Source organism: Pseudophryne corroboree, chromosome 9, assembly GCF_028390025.1.
Source record: "Pseudophryne corroboree isolate aPseCor3 chromosome 9, aPseCor3.hap2, whole genome shotgun sequence".
In the NCBI taxonomy this organism is placed as follows: Eukaryota; Metazoa; Chordata; class Amphibia; order Anura; family Myobatrachidae; genus Pseudophryne; species Pseudophryne corroboree.
The window spans coordinates 59,444,558-59,467,550 of NC_086452.1; the positions used below are offsets into that span (position 1 = coordinate 59,444,558).

General features: G+C 47.1%; 1 protein-coding gene across 3 annotated transcripts in view; it reads right to left on the minus strand.

Annotated features, from left to right (window-relative positions):
* Positions 1-22,993, minus strand: part of LOC134957454 (aldo-keto reductase family 1 member A1) — a 71,099-nt gene that overhangs the window by 23,130 nt on the left and 24,976 nt on the right. For all 3 annotated transcript variants that reach the window (XM_063939398.1, XM_063939397.1, XM_063939399.1), the window contains 6 exons: positions 19,359-19,478; positions 15,969-16,120; positions 15,134-15,329; positions 12,238-12,437; positions 10,872-10,944; positions 9,188-9,274 (listed from right to left, as the gene is read on the minus strand). In XM_063939398.1, coding sequence (XP_063795468.1) covers positions 9,188-9,274; positions 10,872-10,944; positions 12,238-12,437; positions 15,134-15,329; positions 15,969-16,120; positions 19,359-19,478 — 828 coding nt within the window. The remainder of the gene's footprint in view (positions 1-9,187; positions 9,275-10,871; positions 10,945-12,237; positions 12,438-15,133; positions 15,330-15,968; positions 16,121-19,358; positions 19,479-22,993) is intronic.

Here is a 22,993-nt window from a genome sequence, read left to right on the forward strand (position 1 = left end):
GGGAGAGCCTGGGAACGATCCTTCCAGCGGAGCTGTGAGGGAAAATGGTGCCAGTGTGCTGAGGGAGATAGCCCCGCCCCTTTTCCGGCGGACTTCTCCCGCTTTTTTGTAGGTATATCTGGCAGAGGATTTTACACATATATAGTCTCTATGACTATATCATGTGTAGTTTTGCCAGCCAAGGTACTTAATATTGCAGCCCAGGGCGCCCCCCCCCCCCAGCGCCCTGCACCCATCAGTGACCGGAGTGTGAGGTGTGCATGGGAAGCAATGGCGCACAGCTGCAGTGCTGTGCGCTACCTTGATGAAGACCGAAGTCTTCTGCCGCCGATTTCCAGGACTGTCTTCTTGCTTCTGGCTCTGTAAGGGGGATGGCGGCGCGGCTCCGGGACCGGACGATCGAGGTCGGGCCCTGTGTTCGATCCCTCTGGAGCCAATGGTGTCCAGTAGCCTAGAAGCCCAAGCTAGCTGCAAGCAGGTAGGTTCGCTTCTCTTCCCTTAGTCCCTCGTAGCAGTGAGTCTGTTGCCAGCAGATCTCACTGAAAATAAAAAACCTAAAATAAACTTTCTTTTTCCAGGAGCTCAGGAGAGCCCCTAGTGTGCATCCAGCTCAGCCGGGCACAAGATTCTAACTGAGGTCTGGAGGAGGGTCATAGGGGGAGGAGCCAGTGCACACCAGGTAGTCCTAAAGCTTTCTTTAGTTGTGCCCAGTCTCCTGCGGAGCCGCTATTCCCCATGGTCCTTACGGAGTCCCAGCATCCACTTAGGACGTCAGAGAAATTGGGGGTACGAGTGGTTTAACATTGAAATTGACACCCAAAAAATAAGAATTTACTCACCGGTAATTCTATTTCTCGTAGTCCATAGTGGATGCTGGGTACTCCGTAAGGACCATGGGGTATAAACAGGCTCCGCAGGAGACTGGGCACTCTTAAAAGAAAGATTAGGTACTATGGCCCTCATTCCGAGTTGTTCGCTCGCAAGCGGATTTTAGCAGATTTGCTCATGCTAAGCCGCCGCCTACTGGGAGTGAATCTTAGCATCTTAAAATTGCGAACGATGTATTCGCAATATTGCGATTACACACCTCGTAGCAGTTTCTGAGTAGCTTCAGACTTACTCGGCATCTGCGATCAGTTCAGTGCTTGTCGTTCCTGGTTTGACGTCACAAACACACCCAGCGTTCGCCCAGACACTCCTCCGTTTCTCCAGCCACTCCTGCGTTTTTTCCGGAAACGGTAGCGTTTTTTCCCACACGCCCATAAAACGGCCTGTTTCCGCCCAGTAACACCCATTTCCTGTCAATCACATTACGATCGCCAGAACGATGAAAAAGCCGTGAGTAAAATTCCTAACTGCATAGCAAATTTACTTGGCGCAGTCGCAGTGCGAACATTGCGCATGCGCATTAAGCGGAAAATCGCTGCGATGCGAAGATTTTTACCGAGCGAACAACTCGGAATGAGGGCCTATATCTGGTGTGCACTGGCTCCTCCCTCTATGCCCCTCCTCCAGACCTCAGTTAGGGAAACTGTGCCCGGAAGAGCTGACATTACTAGGAAAGGATTTGGAATCCAGGGTAAGACTCATACCAGCCACACCAATCACACCGTACAACTCGTGATAACTATACCCAGTTAACAGTATGAACAATAACTGAGCCTCTCTCAACAGATGGCTCATACAATAACCCTTTAGTTAAGCAATAACTATATACATGTATTGCAGAGAGTCCGCACTTGGGACGGGCTCCCAGCATCCACTACGGACTACGAGAAATAGAATTACCGGTGAGTAAATTCTTATTTTCTCTGACGTCCTAGTGGATGCTGGGTACTCCGTAAGGACCATGGGGATTATACCAAAGCTCCCAAACGGGCGGGAGAGTGCGGATGACTCTGCAGCACCGAAAGAGCAAACTCAAGGTCCTCCTCAGCCAGGGTATCAAACTTGTAGAATTTTGCAAAAGTGTTTGAACCCGACCAAGTAGCAGCTCGGCAAAGTTGTAAAGCCGAGACCCCTCGGGCAGCCGCCCAAGAAGAGCCCAACTTCCTCGTGGAATGGGCTTTTACTAATTTAGGATGCGGCAGTCCAGCCGCAGAATGTGCAAGCTGAATCGTGCTACAGATCCAGCGAGCAATAGTCTGCTTTGAAGCAGGAGCACCCAGCTTGTTGGGTGCATACAGGATAAATAGCGAGTCAGTTTTTCTGACTCTAGCCGTCCTGGAAACAAAGTTTCAGGGCCCAGACTACGTCCAGCAACTTGGAATCCTCCAAGTCCCTAGTAGCCGCAGGCACCACAATAGGTTGGTTCAAATGAAACGATGATACCACCTTAGGGAGAAATTGGGGACGAGTCCTCCATTCTGCCCTTTCCATATGGAAGATCAGATATGGGCTTTTACATGACAAAGCCGCCAATTCTGACACACGCCTAGTCCAAGCTAAGGCCTAAAGCATGACCACTTTCCACGTGAGATATTTTAGCTCCACGGTCTTAAGTGGCTCAAACCAGTGGGACTTTAGGAATCCAACACACGTTAAGATCCCAAGGTGCCACTGGAGGCACAAAAGGGGCTGAATATGCAGCACCCCTGTAACAACGTCCGAACTTCAGGCAGTGAAGCCAGTTCTTTTTGAGAGAAAAAGGGATAGGGCCGAAATCTTGGCCTTTATGGATCCTAATTTTAGGCCCATAGTCACTCCTGACTGTAGGAAGTGCAGGAATCGACCCCCCTGGAATTCCTCTGTAGGGCCTTCCCGGCCACACACCAAGCAACCTATTTTCGCCATATACAGTGAAAAAGTCTTGCTGTCACGTCTTTCCTAGCCTTTATCAGCATAGGAATAACTGCATCCGGAATGCCCTTTTCCGCTAGGATCCGGCGTTCAACCGCCATGCCGTCCAACGCAGCCGCGGTAAGTCTTGGATCAGACAGGGTCCCTGTTGCAACATGTCCTGACTGAGAGGCAGAGGCCATGGGTCCTCCGAGAGCATTTCTTGCAGTTCCGGGTACCGAGTCCTTCTTGGCCAATCCGGAGCAAAGAATATTATTCACACTCCTCCGTTTATTACAATTCTCAGCCCTTGGGTCTGAGAGGAAGAGGAGGGAATATATAGACCGACTGGAACACCCACGGTGTTACTAGTGCGACCACAGCTATCGCCTGAGAGTCCCTTGACCCAGCGTAAAACCTTTTTTATCTTTTTATTGAGGTGGGACGCCATGTAGTCCACCTGAGGCAGTTTCCATCAATTTGCAAAACTGCGTGAAGACTTCCTGATGAAGTCACCACTTTCCCGGGTGGAGGTCGTGTCCACTCCCAAAATGAACACTGCTGACAGTGCGCTTACTTGATTCTCCGCTCAGCGAAGAATTCTGGTGGCTTCTACCCTCGCCACCCTGCTCCTTGTGCCGCCCTGGCGGTTTACATGAGCCCCTGCGGTCTGACTGGATCAGAACCGGTTGGTCGCGAAGCAGGAACTCCGCTTGACTTAGGGCGTTGTATATGGCCCTTAGTTCCAGGATATTGATGTGAAGGCAAGTCTGTTGGCTTGACCACAAACCTTGGAATTTTCTTCCCTGTGTAACTGACCCCCACCCTCGGAGGCTTGCATCCGTGGTCACCAGGACCCAGTCCTGAATGCCGAAACTGCGGCCCTCGAGAAGGTGAGCACTCCGCAGCCACCCACCACAGGAGAGACACCCTGGCCCTGGGGGATAGGGTGATTAACCGATGCATCTGAAGATGTGATCCGGACCACTTGTCCAGTAAGTTCCATTGTCCTTGCATGGAACCAGCCGAAGGGGATGGCCTCGTATGATGCAATCATCCTTCCCAGGACTCGAGTGCAGTGATGCACTGACACCTGTTTTGGTTTTCAATGGAATTCCTGACCAGTGTCATGAGCTCCTGAGCTCTCTCTATCAGGAGATAAACCTCCTTCTGGTCTGTGTCTAGGATCATGCCTAGGCGAGGCAGATGAGCTGTAGGAACCAACTGCGACTTCGGAATATATAGAATCCAGTCGTGTTGCCGTTTCACCTCCAGAGAAGGTGATACGCTGTCCAGCAACTGCTCTCTTGATCTCGCTTTTATGAGGAGATCATCCAAGTATGTGATAATAGTGACACCTTGCTTCCGCAGGAGCACCATCATATCCCCCATTACCTTGGTGAAATTGGTAATGACAATCCCGTACCGCAATTCTGAGGTACGCCTGATGAGGTGGATAAATGGGGACACGAAGGTATGCATCCCTTATGTCCCGATTCATTTCAGGCTTGCAATGACCGCTCTTAGCGATTCCATCTTGAACCTGAACCTTCTCAGGTATATGTTCAGGGATTTTAATACAATATGGGTCTAACCGAACCGTCTGGTTTCGGGATTATAACATGGTCGAATAATAACACCCTCTTGTTGAAGGAGGGGACCCTTGACCACCACCTGTTGAAGATACAATTTACGAATTGCAGTTAACACTGGCTCCCTCTCTTGGGGGGAAGCCCGCCGGGTCCTCGGTGAGGGGGCATCTTCTCACAGTCCAGCCTGTATCCCTGCGATACAATTTCTATTGCCCAGGGATCTAACAGGGAGTGAACCCACTTGTGGCTGAACTTACGAAGGCGTGTCCCCACCGGGCCTAGCTCCGCCTGTGGAGCCCCAGCGACATGCAGTGGATTTTTGTAGAGGCCGGGGAGGACTTCTGTTCCTGGGGACTAGCTGTGTTGTACAGCTTCTTTCCTCTGCCCCCGGCTCTGACAAGAAAGGACGCACCTCAGACTTTCTTGTTTCTTTATTCGAAAAGCTGCATTTAATAATGTCGTGCTTTCCTAGGCTGTGCAGGAATATAAGGCAAAATATCAGAATTACCAGCTATAGCTGTGGAGACCAGGCCCAAGAACCTTTCTCCACACAATCCTCAGCCTTCCATATGCCTCTTAAGTCGGCATCATCTGTCCAATGTATTCTACAGGACACGTCAAGCAGAAATCGACATAGCTTTTGTCTCTAGGACCCAGTATACTCATGTCCCTTTGGGCATGCTTTATAATTATATATCTATCACTTCACTTAAGACAGCATCTTAAAATATTTATATGCATACTAGGGTCTCAATCTCTGCTGATAAGGTACCTGTCCACGCTGCCACAGCGCTATAAGCCCATGCCGACACAATCGCCGGTCTGGGTAGTATACTAGAATGTGCACACTATCTGCAGGATCCCTGAGAATAGCTAGTGCAAACAGGACACCCAAGGGGAAGATTCTCAACACATCCTGGCCCTAGTGGGGAAAGGATACAGCCTTAAAATTCTCTTGTGGGAAGCTGCCGTCTCTTGTCTGGAGATTCCCGCTCTTTTTCCTCATAAGAGGAGGAAAATTTACCTCAGCATTCTTCCCCTTAACATGTGTACTCTCGTGTCAGGGACAGATGAGTCATCAGTGATATGCAAATCATCTTTTATTCCAATAATCATATATTGAATATCTTTTAGCCCTCTTGGCTGTAACTGTGCATTATCGTAGTCGACAGTGGAGTTAAACTCAGTGTCGATACTTTGTTATTTTGGATAGTGAACATAGAGAGACTCTGAAGGACTCTGTGACATAGGGACAGACCAGGGTAGATTTCCTTTCTGTTCCCTAACCTTTTGTGCAATAATTTTACCTCAGCACTTACACATATCCAAACAGGTGTCGGCGTTGTCGACGGAGACACCCTCCCACACACATATCCGCTCTATCACCTCCTTAGAGGAGCCTTTTACCTCAGACATGTCGACACACGCGTACCGACACACCACACACACAGGGGATGCTCTATTTGAAGACAGTTCCCCCACCAGGCCCTTTGGAGAGACAGAGAGAGAGTATGCCAGCATACACTACAGCGCTATATAATACAGGGATGTACACTATACTGAGTGATTTTTCCCCTATAGCAGCTTATATATACAGTTTTGCGCCTAAATTTATGTGCCCCCCTCTCTTTTTTACCCTTTGTGTACCAGGATACTGCAGGGGAGAGCCTGGGGAGCTTCCTTCCAGCTGAGCTGTGAAGAGAAAATGGCGCCGGTGTGCTGAGGAAGAAGGCCCGGCCCCCTCAGCGGCGGGCTTCTGTCCTTTTATGTACTTTAATGGCGGGGGTTAATGCACATATACAGTTTATCAGACTGTATTATGTGCTTTTCGCCAAGTAAGGTAATCTAATTGCTGCCCAGGGCGCCCCCCAGCGCCCTGCACCCATCAGTGACCGGAGTGTGTGGTGTGCTAAGGGAGCAATGGCACACAGCTGCAGTGCTGTGCGCTACCTTAATGAAGACCGGAGTCTTCAGTCGCCGATTTTCAACTTATCTTCGTTCTTTTGGCTCTGCAAGGGGCACGGCGGCGCGGCTCCGGGACCGGACGACCGAGGACTGGGCCTGTGTTCGATCCCTCTGGAGCTAATGGTGTCCAGTAGCCTTAGAAGCCCAAGCTAGCTGCAAGCAGGTAGGTTCGCTTCTCTCCCCTCAGTCCCACGTAGCAGTGAGTCTGTTGCCAGCAGATCTCACTGAAAATAAAAAACCTAACAAATACTTTCTTTTCTAGGAAGCTCAGGAGAGCCCCTAGGGTGCATCCAGCTCTGGCCGGGCACAGATACTAACTGAGGTCTGGAGGAGGGGCATAGAGGGAGGAGCCAGTGCACACCAGATATAGTACCTAATCTTTCTTTTAAGAGTGCCCAGTCTCATGCGGAGCCCGTCTATACCCCATGGTCCTTACGGAGTACCCAGCATCCACTAGGACGTCAGAGAAATCTTGTGTTGACTTTTTTGTGTTGACCTTTTTACTATGTCAGCCTTTAGTACCTGTCGACCTTTTCAAATGCCTACCTTTTACATGTCGACCTATTGACCCTGTCGAACTTTTGACCCTGTCTCACAGGTGCATGTCAACCTAATACTGGTCAACCCAATGATCCACACTCGTGATAACAATAGGACCTACAGAGATACATTTAGAAGAGCTTTTACCATCTTACTAACGGAGTGTGCACAGGCCAAGTGGTCTAGGCAGCCGGGCCCCCCAACACCATACAGCAGGTGCCCGCAAACTGATTATATTTGGCCCAGTGCGTCCATAGGTCTGGTCACCCATTGCCACGTGTGGGGTGACCTGCTGACCAGACGGCATTGCTAAGCCTCCCATATGACCGTGATAATCCTATTCCAAATCTTCAACTCAAATTGTGAAGACCGTATTATCCAGACTGGGCAAGAGAAATGGGGATATGCTCCTGTAATGGTTTTACATGATCTGGGACATAAAAGGAAGTATTGGGTAGATGTGATGGACCAGTAAGGTTGCATGAATGTCCTGGCTGCATCTTCACACTGAAAGGGGGAAGGATCAAGCCTTAAAGAGTGATAAAGTGAAGTATTTCCCCTAAAGCAACCAATCAGCATCTAACAAAACTGTGCTAGATAAATGGCAGCAGCTGATTGGTTGCATTGTACAACTTCTCCACTGTATCTCTCTCCAAGGCTTGGAACATTTCCTCCTCAGAATGTTACTGCACCTGTGTGACAGGAACCAGCTACCAGACCCTGTAATTTGGGTTACACCCATGTGAGACATCCATCTTTGTGGGACAGATGCCAGTGGCTACTCCCTGTGATTGGTAAGGTGGGCATGTGGCACTTTGTGTGTTATAGTTACAGATGTATGTTAGATTGCCATGACCGAGTGTACTCGCCCTGGTAACTTTATAGCAAAGTCTACAATGCCTCAAGTTCTAACCCTCACTAGTTATCCAGTCCCCACTCCCTCACCAACATCCCCTATCCGTGTCATCAGTTCCAGGTCCAACCCTCTCCCTGTTAGAGTGCAAGCCTCTCATGTGCAGGGTCCTCCTTACTGTTGTATCTTCCCCACCTCTCCCTGCACTGTCCCTCAGGGTTTAGTCTTTATTTAGTATTTTGCTCCTCATGAACCTACAGTCCAATACCTCTCCCTTTCTTCCAAGCCTAGCAGCCACCGGTCACCATCATTACAGGTAACAATGTAATGGGTGCTGACTGCAAACTGGTAGCACTGGTGAGTGCGGGGCACCAAATTAACCCACACGCCACTAAGGGGTAAAACTGAGAGGGGGCGAACACTTATCTGGTGTGATGGTCCCTTTATATAGGACAATGCCCTCTAATGCCAATAGTCTCTGCTTTGGGGTGTGCCTGCCAAAAGTATGGGGACATTCAGGCTTAATCGCCGGCAGGAGGAGTGACTGAGATCCTTTCAGCCCGTGCCTACTATAGGACACCCAGAGTGATCTTCTGATTATGATTCTATGGGGCAACTGTATTAATATGTCCCTTTTCCCAGGGCTAGCATCCTGCACTGCTGCTTATCAGCATGCCACTGATTCTGTGCATTGTATGAGTCCAGTTTTATGTGTAATTATAGAACACTGTGTAATGTGACTATTTCTCCATACTCCTATAGCCATTTTATTTCGGAACAAAATAAAACACGTTTCTAGGTGTGCAATCTTCAGCCACATTAGCAGCAGTGCTGGATGAATGGATAAAGCTGCAGTCACATTAGCAGCAGCTCTGGGTGAATGGATAAAGCTGCAGCCACATTAGCAGCAGTGCTGGATGAATGGATAAAGCTGCAGCAACATTAGCAGCAGTGCTGGGTGAATGGATAAAGCTGCAGCCACATTAGCAGCAGTGCTGGATGAATGGATAAAGCTGCAGTCACATTAGCAGCAGTGCTGGGTGAATGGATAAAGCCAGTCACATTAGCAGCAGTGCTGGGTGAATGGATAAAGCTGCAGGATACACCCAGTGTTGTTGAGCTGGTGAGGTAGAAGCCCCTGGATACAATAAGGCTGGGTACACTGGGGGCATGGGTAAAGAGTGGATGGTACAGATATGGCCTCATACATCTTTGCTGCACTCACACCAAACAGCCCCTCTTGGCATGCCAGGTTGCATGTGAATCTTCTAGCGTTGGGCGGCAAACTCATGTCGACTTTTTCCTGTGTCAACCTTTTATCCATGTCGACTTTGTGCATGTCGACCTTTTGGGGTCGACCTAGATACTGTCGACCTTTTTCAGGTTGATCCACACCCCTTTATATGACCTCTTTATAATTTCACAGTATAGGGATTTGGTTAGCCATATAGAATATTACCGTTATTAGTGGAATAATATATCTCCAGTTCTTGTTAAGGGCTCCAATTTGTTTCATTTCCTCCTCGGCTAGACAGAAATCAAACACCTACCCAATTAGAACAGAGAGTTATGTTTAATTCACAAATGCTGCATCTGTTACTAAGCAGTAATCACGTCAGGACATATGTGATCACAGTAGTACATAAGAGGCATGCAATGACCAGTGTCGGATTATAGGCGGGGCGATTGTCAAGGGGCCCCCGTACATTGGTGGCCCTTACACTGTCAAATATTGCCCCGTCCCGGCCGGTGCACTATACCCCTATGTGGCCGCTCCGGCAGCAGGGCACTGCAGTGCCGCGATTCACTGGTGGGAAGGTATCAGGGCCTATTGCTGTGAAGTGCCCGCCCTGATCAGATACCTGTGCTGTAGCCTAGCCAGGCTGGAACAGGTAATGTCTCTCCCCATCTCTTCTTTCCTCCCCCTCTCTCTCCCCTCTCTATTTCTCTCCCTGATGCTCTCTCTCTCACTCACCCACTAGCCCTCCCTCCCTCTCTTTCTTTCTCTTATTCTTTCTCCCCTCTATCTATCCCTCTCTATATCCCTCTCTTTGTCTATCCCTCTTTCTCTCCCTGACACTCTCTCTCACTCTCTCTTGCTCCTCTCTGTCTCTCTCCCTCCCTGACACTCTCCCACTTGCTCCCCTGTCTCTCTTTGTATCGCCCTCTTCTCTCCCTGACACGCTCTCTCGCTCTCGACACCCTCTCTCTCACTGTCCCTGCCCTCTCTGACACATTCTCTCATGCGCTTCTCTCTACCTCCCTGACACCCTGTCTCTCTCCTGCTGCTCCCTCACCCTTTCCCTCTCCCCCCTCTCATTCCTCTCTCTCTCTCTCTCTCACCCTCTCTCTCTCCCCCCCTTTCATTCTCTCTCTCTCTCCTTGACACTCTCCCCTCTCTCTCATTCCATCTCTTTCTGACACCCTCTCTCTCTCTTCCTGACACCCCCTCTCTCTCTCTATGTCTCTTTCTCGCTCCTCTTTCTCTCTCCCTGACACCCTTTCTCTCTCTCTGACACCCTCTTTCGCTATCATGATCTTCTGTCAAATCTCCTTGATACCGTCTCTCTCTCTCTCGTTCTCACCTCTCTCTCTCCCTTGCTCCCCCTCTTTCTCTCTCCTTGACACCCTCTTTGTCTCTCTCTCTCTCACTCCCCTTACTCTCTCTCCTGCTCCCTAAGGGGAAAACTAGTGTCAGAGGTGGAGTGCAGAGTCAATTTCATTGGTGTGGGCCCCCACACATTTATTTCCCTGGCGCCCGCACTAGCCTGGTAATTACCTTCACCTCATGTAGGTGCTACCGAATAGAACCGAGGGAAGGGGGAGTTGGTTTTGCCATAATTGCTGCTTTAAAACTAGTGACTATCTGCCTATCCTGCCGGAACGGCGTCTCCTCCCACAAATCACGGGCTATTACCTTTGGAGAGAGGGAGGCAGTAACAGCCACAGACTGACAGTGCACACAGCAGGAGACAATGCTGAAATCATTTCATTCACCACAAGGAACTTCTAAAGCATACAGTTCCCCCAGATTGCTGTTCAGGGTTTAGGATACAGATCATCCACATGAATATAGCTTGGGGTATTATATTTTTTGGAGCCTAGGATGGCTTCATGTTGTACATCATAGACAAGTACTGTACCTGGAGATTCTGCAGAATACGAGCAGGGGTGACACTTTTTGGGATGATGACGACCTTCCGCTGCACCTGCCACCTGGTAGACAACAGTGAAATGTTAAGTGGATTCCAAAGGGAATTCTGCTGAAACACAAGGTAAGGCCTTCCCAGTCTTTTGTCTACAAATATATCCTCTCAACAGTCCGGAATTAACCACTTGGTACAGTCGTACGGGATACAGTGCAGCCAGATGGGCTTTACCTGACACGGTCATATCCCATAAGACCTCACCATCTGCTGCGTTCCCGGGGCTGGTAAAGAGGAGATCTGTCCTGCACATGTGCAGAATGGATCTTTTCCTCCTGATCCAGCCCCCCGATAGTGACATACAGGTCTGCGACAGCCGACAACGCTGCCGGAATCACGGCCCCAGAATGCCATTTAGATGGCACTCTGGGGCGCATGCACCAAATCAAAAGTGCGAGGTGTGGGCGTAGTTCCCCTGCTGATCTCTGCATGTGCCCCTGCCCCAACTTCCATAGTAAGGTGCATGGGGAGGGGGTACACTCTTCATGGCTCTGTCATCTATTACCACTAGGGGGATGGGGATGATACTGCTGGGGATCTTTTGCCACAGATAGGCTAGGTCCACTGGGGGAGGATGGGGGGGGGGCGATTTTACAATGGAGGCCATTGGACATGGTTTTGCTGCAAAACACCCCCTAGGATATTATATACATCATACAAAATATTTATAAAATATTCAAATATCATTTTAAAAATACATTTAAAACTTGATGAATGCTCTAATGTGCAAGAGTGCCTAATGGGGAAGCTGCAGGTCTCCACTACAGTCACAATATAATTTGGCACCAAAGGCTTTTGCCGCCAGGGCCTAGGGGCGAGTGCTGCGTTCAGTCATTTCTCACGTCTTGCTCTGCAACTTTGTTACTGAGAAATGTATGAAACCGGTTCTACAGGTAACCGTGTGGAATAAGTGGTGCTGCACCCAGACTCTGCCAGAGATTGGACAATGAAATCAGAGGCCTGGTTGGCTGATATTGGTCAGAGCTTTCTGTAATTTAGAACACCTTTCAAAAATTCCTCCAGTTGTATCATGATGTGGTTGGGGATCAGTGGTCGCACCGGTGACAGGAGCACATGGCTACCCCCTTCCCTTTGTAGCACATGACTACCCGCCAGCACAGGGATTCTACATAGTCTTTCCATGATAGCCCTTTAATCTGGGTTACCTATGATTCACACAGGTTCTGTGGCTGGCTAAATTGAAGCCTGCATGTCACCTGATTTTAATCAGCCACAAAACCTGTGTAAATCATAGGTGTCCCGGATTAATGGGATATTATGGCAAGTCTAATCATACATGTACCTGAGAAGGATCTGGGCTTCTGATTTGCCGTATTTTTTGGCCATCTCCAGAATGCATGGTTCCTCCATCAGAACAGGATCCTCTGGCTTTCTCCAACTCCGGTCTGGAGAACCTAGCGGACTGTAACCAACGACGACAAGTCCGTTTGCATGACAGTGAGCGATCAGCTCGTTCTGAGCCAGGTACGGGTGGCACTCCACCTGCAGGAGAAATCTGGGTGTTATACCGGCTAGACGGCGAGTCAGAGTGCAGGAGAGGTCACCTGCCATAATATCCCGGCCAATAGAACAATCAGAGTATTCCCCTATGGGCCGCGCTCTGCGATATTGGGCCAAATACTGATATTGCAGCACACGTTACCCTGCTCCGCAGATCTCTGTCGGATTTTAGGTGGGTTACCAGAAAATGACACTAAATGCTTATATACAGTACGAGACACAAAGTTATAGAAGGGACAAGTAAAAACAAATTCGTATAAGATCATTGCTGCCCGGGGAATTAATAAAATACCTCCACGTGTTCAGTGGACCCAAGTGCTGGTAATGTTCCACCCAAATGTACTAACCACAGAATTATCCCTCGTTTCTCGTTTATAGCACAAACATTCCGAGGAATATCACCAGCGTGAAGATACATTTACATTGTAACATAACCAGATTTAGCTAAAGATAAGTGTTCTCATCTTTTTTTGTGCTCTTCTACATGTTCATCTGCAAATGTTATGAAATACATTGTTTTATCTTTCTGGCTTTTGTCTGTTTTTGAGTCATGTATTTATATAATCGGAGAGAGTTATTTATTCTTGCTCTAGAATATGACTCTCAGCATTGGATATGGCACATGATATATGTAATCAGAATATTTTGGACCTAATTCAGCTTGTAATGCTGAAGTGTGAAAATGACTATTCGCCGATTTCCACACTTCTGCACATCCACGCACGCCCTTACACTGCATGCATGCGATCGCAGTCTAAGGGCCGGCGGGGGGGGGCGGCATCGCAGCATTTTATGGGCAGCGTCATGGCGTTGGGGGGGCGCGGTCTGACAACAGAGGTTGGCCGCGATGCCACGCGCAGCCGCTGAAACCCAAAACATGGCGGCTCGGCAACTGTAGGGGGCTACCCTAAAGATGCAAGCACTGCGCTGTTTAGTGAAACGCTCGCATTTTAGCTAGTGATGAGCGGATTCGGTTTTACTCGGTTTTACTCGGTTCTCAAAACCGAATCTTATTGGCTATCCAAAACACGTGACATCAGTGAGCCAATAAGATTCGGTTTTGAGAACCGAGTAAAACCGAGTAAAACCGAATCCGCTCATCACTAATTTTAGCGGAGGAGAAAGTCCTGGCATGCGGGGCGCCCTTGCCCTGTGCTGGGCAGCCCCGCATGTTAGTGGAAGGAGTTTTTTGCAAAACTACAGCTCAAGTGGGCCCATTGTCTGTTACATGTCTATATGTAGAGGGTGGTATGTAACTATAGTTATGATTATTTGAATTTAACATAGTATATAATTTGTAATACCTCTGTGGTGCCCCATGGATGCCTAAGTAGATGACATTCATGCTGAGAATGGCTGTAACCTCTAGTCAGATAAGACATAAATTGAGGGCCCACTTGTACCTGACAATGGGCATCTAAGGAATAGTACCTTACATGGTGACCACTGTAAGCAAAGTATTCTGGGTCAATTCTAGACAAAGGTGCTTTAGAAACTGATCCTGCAGCTTCAGACATTGTGGGCGAGATGTAATGAAGTCCGCGTTTGGCGACTGTGCGGGAATATACTGGTAGGTTGATAGGCTCCCAACAAAAATTAACCCTAGTGTATGCATGTGTACATATGGTAGGGAATAAAGAATGTAAGCTCACTGGGGCAGGGACTAATGTGAATGGTCAAAATATTCTCTGTAAAGCTCTGCTATATAAATAACTGGTAATAAATAATAATAATAATAATAATAATAAATAGCCAGACAAAGCCCCTCGGCCTCTTTCAAGACCTAGGCAACTGCAGTCAAAATGGGGCCTGGTTGTTTATTGATTAATCCAGTCACTGGAAAGCGCAGAGGCTCACTGGGGAACTATAACCTATATTCAGAAGAAGCTGATTGTCCTGTATTGCTTGATCATATAATGGAAGCTAAGTATAACCTGTATATCTTTATTTCCATATAATAAAGTGTGAATTGATTTCACTACGTTCATTTCTCATGTGTAGTAATATTTACTTTCATCGGAAGAAGACCCACCGTAAACAACATACAGCTGTATCTAGAGGTCGCATTTGCGTCTAGCCCAGCACAATGACAGTAAACAACTCTGCCTGATATAACGACAGGGCTGAAAAGCACAGATGGAAGGCAGGGAGGTAAAGCAACGTGACTGGTACAGTTTGCAGGACGATGTGTGCAGGAAGAAAATCTGGGAGATATATGAAGAGAGGAGAAGTAGACAAGTGAAGAAGTTGCCCATAGCAACCAATAAAATGCTAACCAACATTTGTCAAGTACATACAATAAAATGATAAGTACAGTAGGAGCTGGTTGGTTGCTATGGGCCACCTGCCCACTCTCTAGAAGACTTGATACATATCCCACAAAATCATCTAAGAATGAAAAAACGATTTAAGATTTATTTCTTAAAATCTCCATTGGGAGACGCCCTGCAGTGTGACCCTAGTGATCTCTGTCGCACTTTCCGGGTATAAAACGTTACGAATACCCACAATGAGGACCAGAGGCAGCAACATCCACTCCTCTGCCATGGGATGACCAAGAGCTCTTATGTATCAGCTACGGGGAATGGACCCCAGTGTCAGCCGCGGATCCAGAGACGTCATGTATGAGACAGGTATATGCATTGTAGCAGATGTGGGAAGGTCAGAGAGATTCCTACCTGTAGTGCGGCCGGCTTTATGGTGGCAATGCTGAGGATATCATCAATTTGCCTTTTGTTAAAGTTAGACAGGCCAATGGCTTTTGTCATCCCCTTCTCTACCAGCTTCTCCATGGCTTTCCATGTATCCTTGTAGTCCGTGCAGTCGTACTGCAGTGTCCCATCTGGGTTGGTTGGGAAGATGTCATCCCCTCTCCTGTAACAGAGAAATAGCTTCAGCTGTATGTGCATCTCACCAGATCCCACTTACACTGGTCACACACGGCGGTGGGGCAGATGTGACATGTGCCAAGAGAGTTAGATTTGGGTGAGATTTGGGTGTGGTGTGTTCAAACTGAAATCTAAATTGCAGTGTAAAAATAAAGCAGCCAGTATTTACCCTGCACAGAAACATAATAACCCACCCAAATCTAACTCTCTCTGCACATGTTCTATCTGCCCCCCTGCAGTGCACATGGTTTTGCCCATTAGGGAACAATTTTGCTGCGGCGATCAGGTTTGAATTAGGCCCTTCGTCATTCCCCAGTCTGGTAAAGAGCAGAAAAATCTATTTTATACTGTATTATATAATTATTTATTAACAGTTTCTTACATAGCGCAGCATATTCCGTTGCACCCCGTCCTCTCTTCTGCTGAGTTTTTTTTTTTTGTACCCTGCTCTGTCCTGCTGCCCCCCGCGGCTGCACGGCTGCATACTTGCTACCTGGCGGATCATCCCCTCCTGCTAGGGTCTGTCCTGTCTCTCTAGTACCGGCTCCCACTGCGCGTGCATGTTGGAGACAGGACAGACCTTAGCAGATTATTATATAGGCTGGACACCCGAGCTCATACTCACTTAAATGCATACGGCCAGTGCATAAGATACAGGTCCACATATTCCAGACTGAGATCTTTCAGTGTCTTCTTCAGGGCACCTTCCACATCCTCAGGGTGGTGTTTGTTATTCCACAGTTTAGAGGTGACAAATATATCTTTTCGTTCTAAACGCTGCATATAAAGCCAGGATAATGTATTAAATATAACACTGCCATGTAATACATGAGCCAGGATAATGTATTAAATATAACACTGCCATGTAATACATGAGCCAGGATAATGTATTAAATATAACACTGCCATGTAATACATGAGCCAGGATAATGTATTAAATATAACACTGCCATGTAATACATGAGCCAGGATAATGTCTTAAATATAACACTGCCATGTAATACACGAGCCAGGATAATGTATTAAATATAACACTGCCATGTAATACACGAGCCAGGATAATGTATTAAATATAACACTGCCATGTAATACATGTTCTGCCACGAAACATACAGTTAATAGAATGCATGCCTAAAAGAATTGAAGCCATATTAAGGGCAAAAGGTGGCCCAATAAAGTACTAATAGTCTGTCCACTCAGCGTTCAGTAGATACAAAAATGGAAAAGATATGATTTCATCAAAAACCAAGCTGCGCTCGCCACAGGTTCTATTCTCACTCTATGGGTGTCGTGGACACCCATGAGTGGGAATAGTCGCTGTAGGTCGGCATGCCAACTGTTGGGCTATTGAGTGTGTGGAATCCCAGCGTCAGTATTGTGACCTGAGGTCACCCGACCGCCGGTCACAAACCTATATCCCATTACAACTATACATACTGGGAAATATACATCACATAATCTACAAGTTACACCAAATGCCTGATACACGTTGATGTACGTATGCCTGCCTGAGGGGCGTCTCTTATGCATTTACACTGCGCAAGTACAGGTGACCCAAAGCCATACGCATTTCAATAGTCCCTACTCTTCTGATTGCAGGGACGGAACGGTGCTGTAACGGGGCACAATCACTCAGGCTGAGGTCAGTGAGGGGGTGTAGATGAAGCTGCGGGATAGCAGCGCTGTTTCCAGGCGTATCATTTGCAGTAAGTATGGGACTGGCGCTAGTGTCCCCTGATGGTGATATAGTACCAGACTAAGGATACGCGGCGGGTGAGCATTATATCTATGCATGCAATATGGAAGCATATAGGGCTGATATCCATTCACTGTATCTGGTCCAATATTGGCACAAGTCAATGGAAGCAGAGGAAATACAACCTTTGTGATCTTCATTTTGGAAATAATCTGTATCAGCTGGTTCCAGATTTTAAAATGAGTTTACTCATGTTTAGGACTGGTGCAGAGGCTGCGACCTGGATTTGTGTGACCAGAAATACAATTTAAGCTAAGTATATTAAATCTGCTGTGATTGACTCCCTCGGTATTGAAGGTGCTGATGGGTGAGGAGGGGGCGTCATGGCCTTTCCACTCTTCATATTTCTATACAATGGGATGTAAAGGCCAGTTACTAACTGCACATTATGCAGACAAAGCAGATATAGGATAATGGGCCTAGTGACCCCCTGACACGCCCAGGTGCGCTGTAAGCCCACTTTTAATGTTTCAGAAGTATCATCATGTAAATACTTCACATGACCGTTTTTACCAACTGTAGACGGGTTGTAGATAAAAGGTCAGCAGTGTCGAAAGTTCTGAAGTCAACAGGCAGTATGTTAACGAGGTCAGAATGTCAACATAAGGGTTAGGCTGCAGGCAGGAGTGGTGGGGTTAGGGGGGATATTCACTGGAGGTCTGACCCGGTAGTCAGTTACATCACCGCCAGGACCTGGAAGACACCACTGGAGCAGGTAAGTGACCGCTGGGCTACCAGGGACAATATATCATCACTGTCTACATGGTCAACATCAACACCATGCTGACATTATGACTGATGACATATCTTACTCAACCTTTATGGACCATCTCCTCAATTACAACTTTTACCTATTTCTTCTAAAATACTCAATAAGGGGATGCCGGGACAGTGGCAAACGCAGAATTTCTAGAGGGGGGTTTCCAAATGTAATCCACAGTCTACCACTCTGCAGAACATGGAATACAGTATTAAATTAATATGTAACACTACAGACTGTATCAAACATTTAAATAATATAAATAAGATAAGTGGTCATGAAAAAGGTTAAACATACTATAATAAATAAATACGCAAACACAATGGAACCAGTACTACACTTTCTAAGCACATATTCTCCCACCTCATGGTAAGGCTCCTGACTCTTCTTCCTGGTAGCTACTCTCTTGTCCAGAGCACTGATTGAGTGCTCAGATCCACACACCGTAAACTTGACAGATGAAGCTGCTACCACTGGGCATGTGTAACAGCTCTGCTCTGTCTCTTAACTTGCATGATGTGGCAGCAGCTCTACAAATCATATTATATACCATTGGTATTGTCAAAATTTGAGCCAAGAGAAGGGGGGGGGGGGGGGGGGGGGGAGTTCTGGGCAACCAGAACCCCCCCCCCCCCCCCCCCCCCCCCTGCGTTTGCCTAGGCAGGATGGTGAATTCAATGCGCCACCCATTGATTCAAGAAAGCCCATCCCCCGGAAACAGTCTTCACCCCCCAGAAGCTCAGTTGATGATCTCATCCTGCACCATAAATGACTTCAAAGTTGATTACATACATCTGGCTGTAGATCATTTACTAAAGATTGATTTTTCAAAATGGGAAATTCTTGGTTGATTTGAGGGCCGGAATTAAAATGGTAAAACAGGTTGCGTCTCCCATATACAAAATGTTTGGGACCAGAAGTATTTTGAATTTTTCCTTAGTTTGGAGTACTGCATACCATAATGAGATATCTAAGGGATGGGACCCAAGTCTAAACACAGAGTGCACTTCAGTTTCTTATCGCCTTATACACAGCCTGAAGGTAATTTCATACAATATATTAAATACTTTTGCGCATGAAACAAAGTTTGTATACATTGAACCACCAAAAAGCAAAAGGTGTCACGATCTAAGTCACGCTCCAAAAATTTTGTATTTAGGAATTTTGAGATATGGGAGACTGACCCAGTAATAAAACACACAAATACCGATCCTTAGTAAATATACTCCCATGAGTCACACTAGCTGTATAACTGGGTTGCCATCGATATCCCAGCATACAGAAGCCAGACGGTCCAAATGCAGACAGCGGCATGCTGATGCCCCAAATCCCTAACCAAGTACTTACCTTTAGGACCCTTTGGGATTCTCTCTGTTGGATTCTGAAGCCAGGATATTAACTACATAAGTGGGTATTAAGCAATTCTAAGTGGGTTAAGATTAAGATATTATAAGTGGGTACTAAACATTTCTATGAATTATGTATATTGGATATTTTACCTTGACAGATGAGAGACTTTCTTTGATACCTTCTCCCACTTCAGTTTCATTTCCGTACACCGAGGCGCAGTCTATGTGACGGTAGCCAACTCCGAGTGCATATTTCACGGCTTCTTTCACCTGTCATCAGGAACAACAGAGTGGATCTTTCACTAAATGCATACACTGCAGCTATTGGGATCAATCCTTTCTAGACAAATACTGAATATCAAATTATTGCACCAATAAAACCACTGACGCAGCTGATGCTTTCTTGTAGATTTTAAATGTTCCTTCATTTCTCTCAGTTGTTGTAATGCAATGACACAGGCGACAGCTCATCTGCCCATCTGACCATACACACTTCATAAGTATTATTTTAACATGAAATATGTGTCATGAGTTTGGTTAGAGGAGATAACAGTATCCTAATGTTAATTTCTACAATGCAATAATGGCGCACAGGTAAAGGGGTGCAGTTTCACAACTGACCACAAGAGGTCACTGTTAAGTAGGAGCTCCGAATTCCAAGTTCACATTAGGGTATTTACCACTACGATGGTTCCCAATCATTTTTTTCCTGCTGACACATACATGTTTTTCGTTTTTCCATGATGCACCACTTTTAAAATACTGTTAAGACCAGGATCAAAACAAAATGTATTCATTTTGAAGACCAATGTTGCAGCCAATATGTTTTATATGCCTTGATACAGTACAACAGACAATTGAATGCATTGTTGCACGTTTAAGTGGATGCATCTAGAGATTGTTAGCACAATGAGCATGTGCTGCACTATGCATAAGTACCGTAATGGAGTCTCCGTGCATACCTGACTCTCTCTATCTGTGAAACGGACGTTTCTGGTGTGCACCGGGCTGCTACCTTGTGAATGCATGCACAAGGTCCGTTTCGTGGGAGTGTAGCCAGACGTCTGTGTTATTACTAGGCGTACGTATGATGAAGGGACACCTGTTTTTTATGCATCTTTTGCACCCAGCATAGTACCGGTGTACATGCAGATACTAATGATGATGATTATCGAGGACAACATAACAGCAAGCAATGCAACTATATACATGAAGCCGTATAGGTGCTTGCATTAACCTACGGTAGTAAATCTGGTGGCTGTCCGCACTTGCGCCTACTTTTCGACAGTCAGGTCCTTAGTCTATTTTAAGATATTTCATTTTGGAACCCATTAATTCTTGTGGCACATACAACCTCTTATGGCAACCCATATATATTATCTGCATCTGTACTGGACAGAGTTTTAGGCCCACAGCAATGTTCTAAAACAGATTTTTATCACTAGGTCTTCCCGATGTGTATTTCTACAGATGTGTGTGTGAGAGGGAGAGAGAGAGAGGGAGAGAGAGAGAGGGAGAGAGAGAGAGAGAGAGAGAGGGAGAGGGAGAGGGAGAGGGAGAGGGAGAGGGAGAGGGAGAGAGAGAGAGAGAGAGAGAGAGAGAGAGAGAGAGAGAGAGAGAGAGAGAGAGAGAGAGAGAGAGAGAGAGTTCATCTTTCTATCAGCTCTCAGGCCACTGAGACCTGATCACTCTGCGCTGATCCTGGGGTTCCAGCAGGAATATGTTCTACTTAGACCAGGGGTCAGGGAACTTTTTTACCTTTTACCCCAAAATATATTTAGATACTCCGACGTTACCCCCTTGATTTGAAAGGAAGGAAATCATATATTATTGTGCATTATTATACTGGTTATCGCTGTTTATATGGCATTTCTGAGATACGGTGTATATATATATATATATATATATATAAAATAAAAACAATTTCCCAAGTGCGCTTAATAAAATGTATTTACACACGATCTTTCAGCGTTATTTTCATGAACAAGAGTTGTATACTGGAGAATGTTTGTATCTGGGGACCTGTAACAGACACCCCTCACCAGATAGTCACCCAAACAAGAGGCCCAAGGCCAATTAGTAAAACGTTATTTAATAGCATACATTTGAACAGATAAGATTTTACATATAGTTCATCATGTAATGATTCACAGGAATCTTAAAAATCAATGAAATGCAACCAATATGTTTGTTGAAAGATGTTAATTATAGATACTCCCTCACCTCTTAAGAGGTGCGAGCTCGAGAGGGAGTATCTTCACAAACTCGGTTGACAACTTCTGACTGACAAATCCAACGCGTTTCGTCTTATCGACTTCATCAGGGGTAACTTGTTTGGGGATGAAAAAGAATGATTTTCTTTTTCGCGACAGTCCATTACCCCCAGGAATATCATTTGGACCCCATTTGGGGTAATATACCCCTGTTCCCTGACCACTAACTTAGACTATAATGGAAATCTCAGTTCCTGCTTACATCGCTACTGTAACTGTTTACGATTGATGGTATATTATTATACTTTATAATCACTTGTAACTGCCAAAACCTGAGATTCTGCCTATATGATATCTTGTGCAGGTCGATCAGAGATGGACTGTCATTTGGAAAAGTGGCTTTAGCAGGGACCGGTCGTCAGGGGAGGCAGAGCCTCACCTGTCATACTCCAGTATACTCAAGCGTTTTGACTATAAAATGATTAGAATAACACAAAGAAGATATTTATAACCAGGCTTGGACTGGTCCACCGGGAAGCCGAGGAGATCACCGGTAGGCCCTACTGGTTCTTAGCCCCGCCCTCTTTTGTGTGAGGGCGAGGGCTACCAGAGTTGGAACGAAGGGTAGGAGAGGCGCGCTGCGCTCTTCCTTCTGGGCCCTCAGACAGAGATGCAGGCAGCATCAGCGAGAACGGCAGCAGAGCCAGAGTGGCGGCGGTGCTTGAATATCTCCCCGGATGCTGGGTCTCCGCCGGGTCCTCCGCCTCCCCGGGCTCTATCCCCTCCCCGCTGCCTGCCCCCGGAGAGCCAGTAATGAGGTGGCCGGTCCAGTCTCTGGCGAGTGTGTCTCTCCGGATCCCGGCATAGATCTGACGGCGGAGAGCCACTGCCTGCCCCTGAGTGACGGCAACAGCATCCCGGTCCTGGACACCTGTTCTGCTCCCCGCACGGTCAGTGACTCCGCCTGGCAGCTGCTGACTCTGTGACCTGACCCCCTATGCTGCAACTGTGACCACCTGTACTGCTGACCTGACCCCATATACTGCTGACCTGACCCCATATACTGCTGACCTGACCCCATATACTGCTGACCTGACCCCTTGTACTGCTGACCTGACCCCTTGTACTGCTGACCTGACCCCTTGTAATGCTGACCTGACCCCCTGTAATGCTGACCTGACCCCCTGTAATGCTGACCTGACCCCCTGTACTGCTGACCTGACCCACTGTACTGCTGACCTGACCCCATATACTGCTGACCTGACCCCCTGTACTTGATCTTACCCCTTTATACTACATCTGTGACTTTGTTACCTGACCCATATACTGTACCCTGACACCCTTATGCAACACTTCCTATACTGTGACCTGACCCCCTGTACTGCAGACATGACCCCTAAACTGCACTCTGACCTCTGCTATGCTGCACCTCCTGAACTGCACCCTTACTGCCTTATACTGCTCCCTGCCACCTTCTTCTGGCCCTTATACTGCACCCTTAGGCTAGGGCCACACATAGTGGCCAAGCAGGTCCCGCTGAATGGGACCCGCTTGACCGGGAGGTGGGTTTTG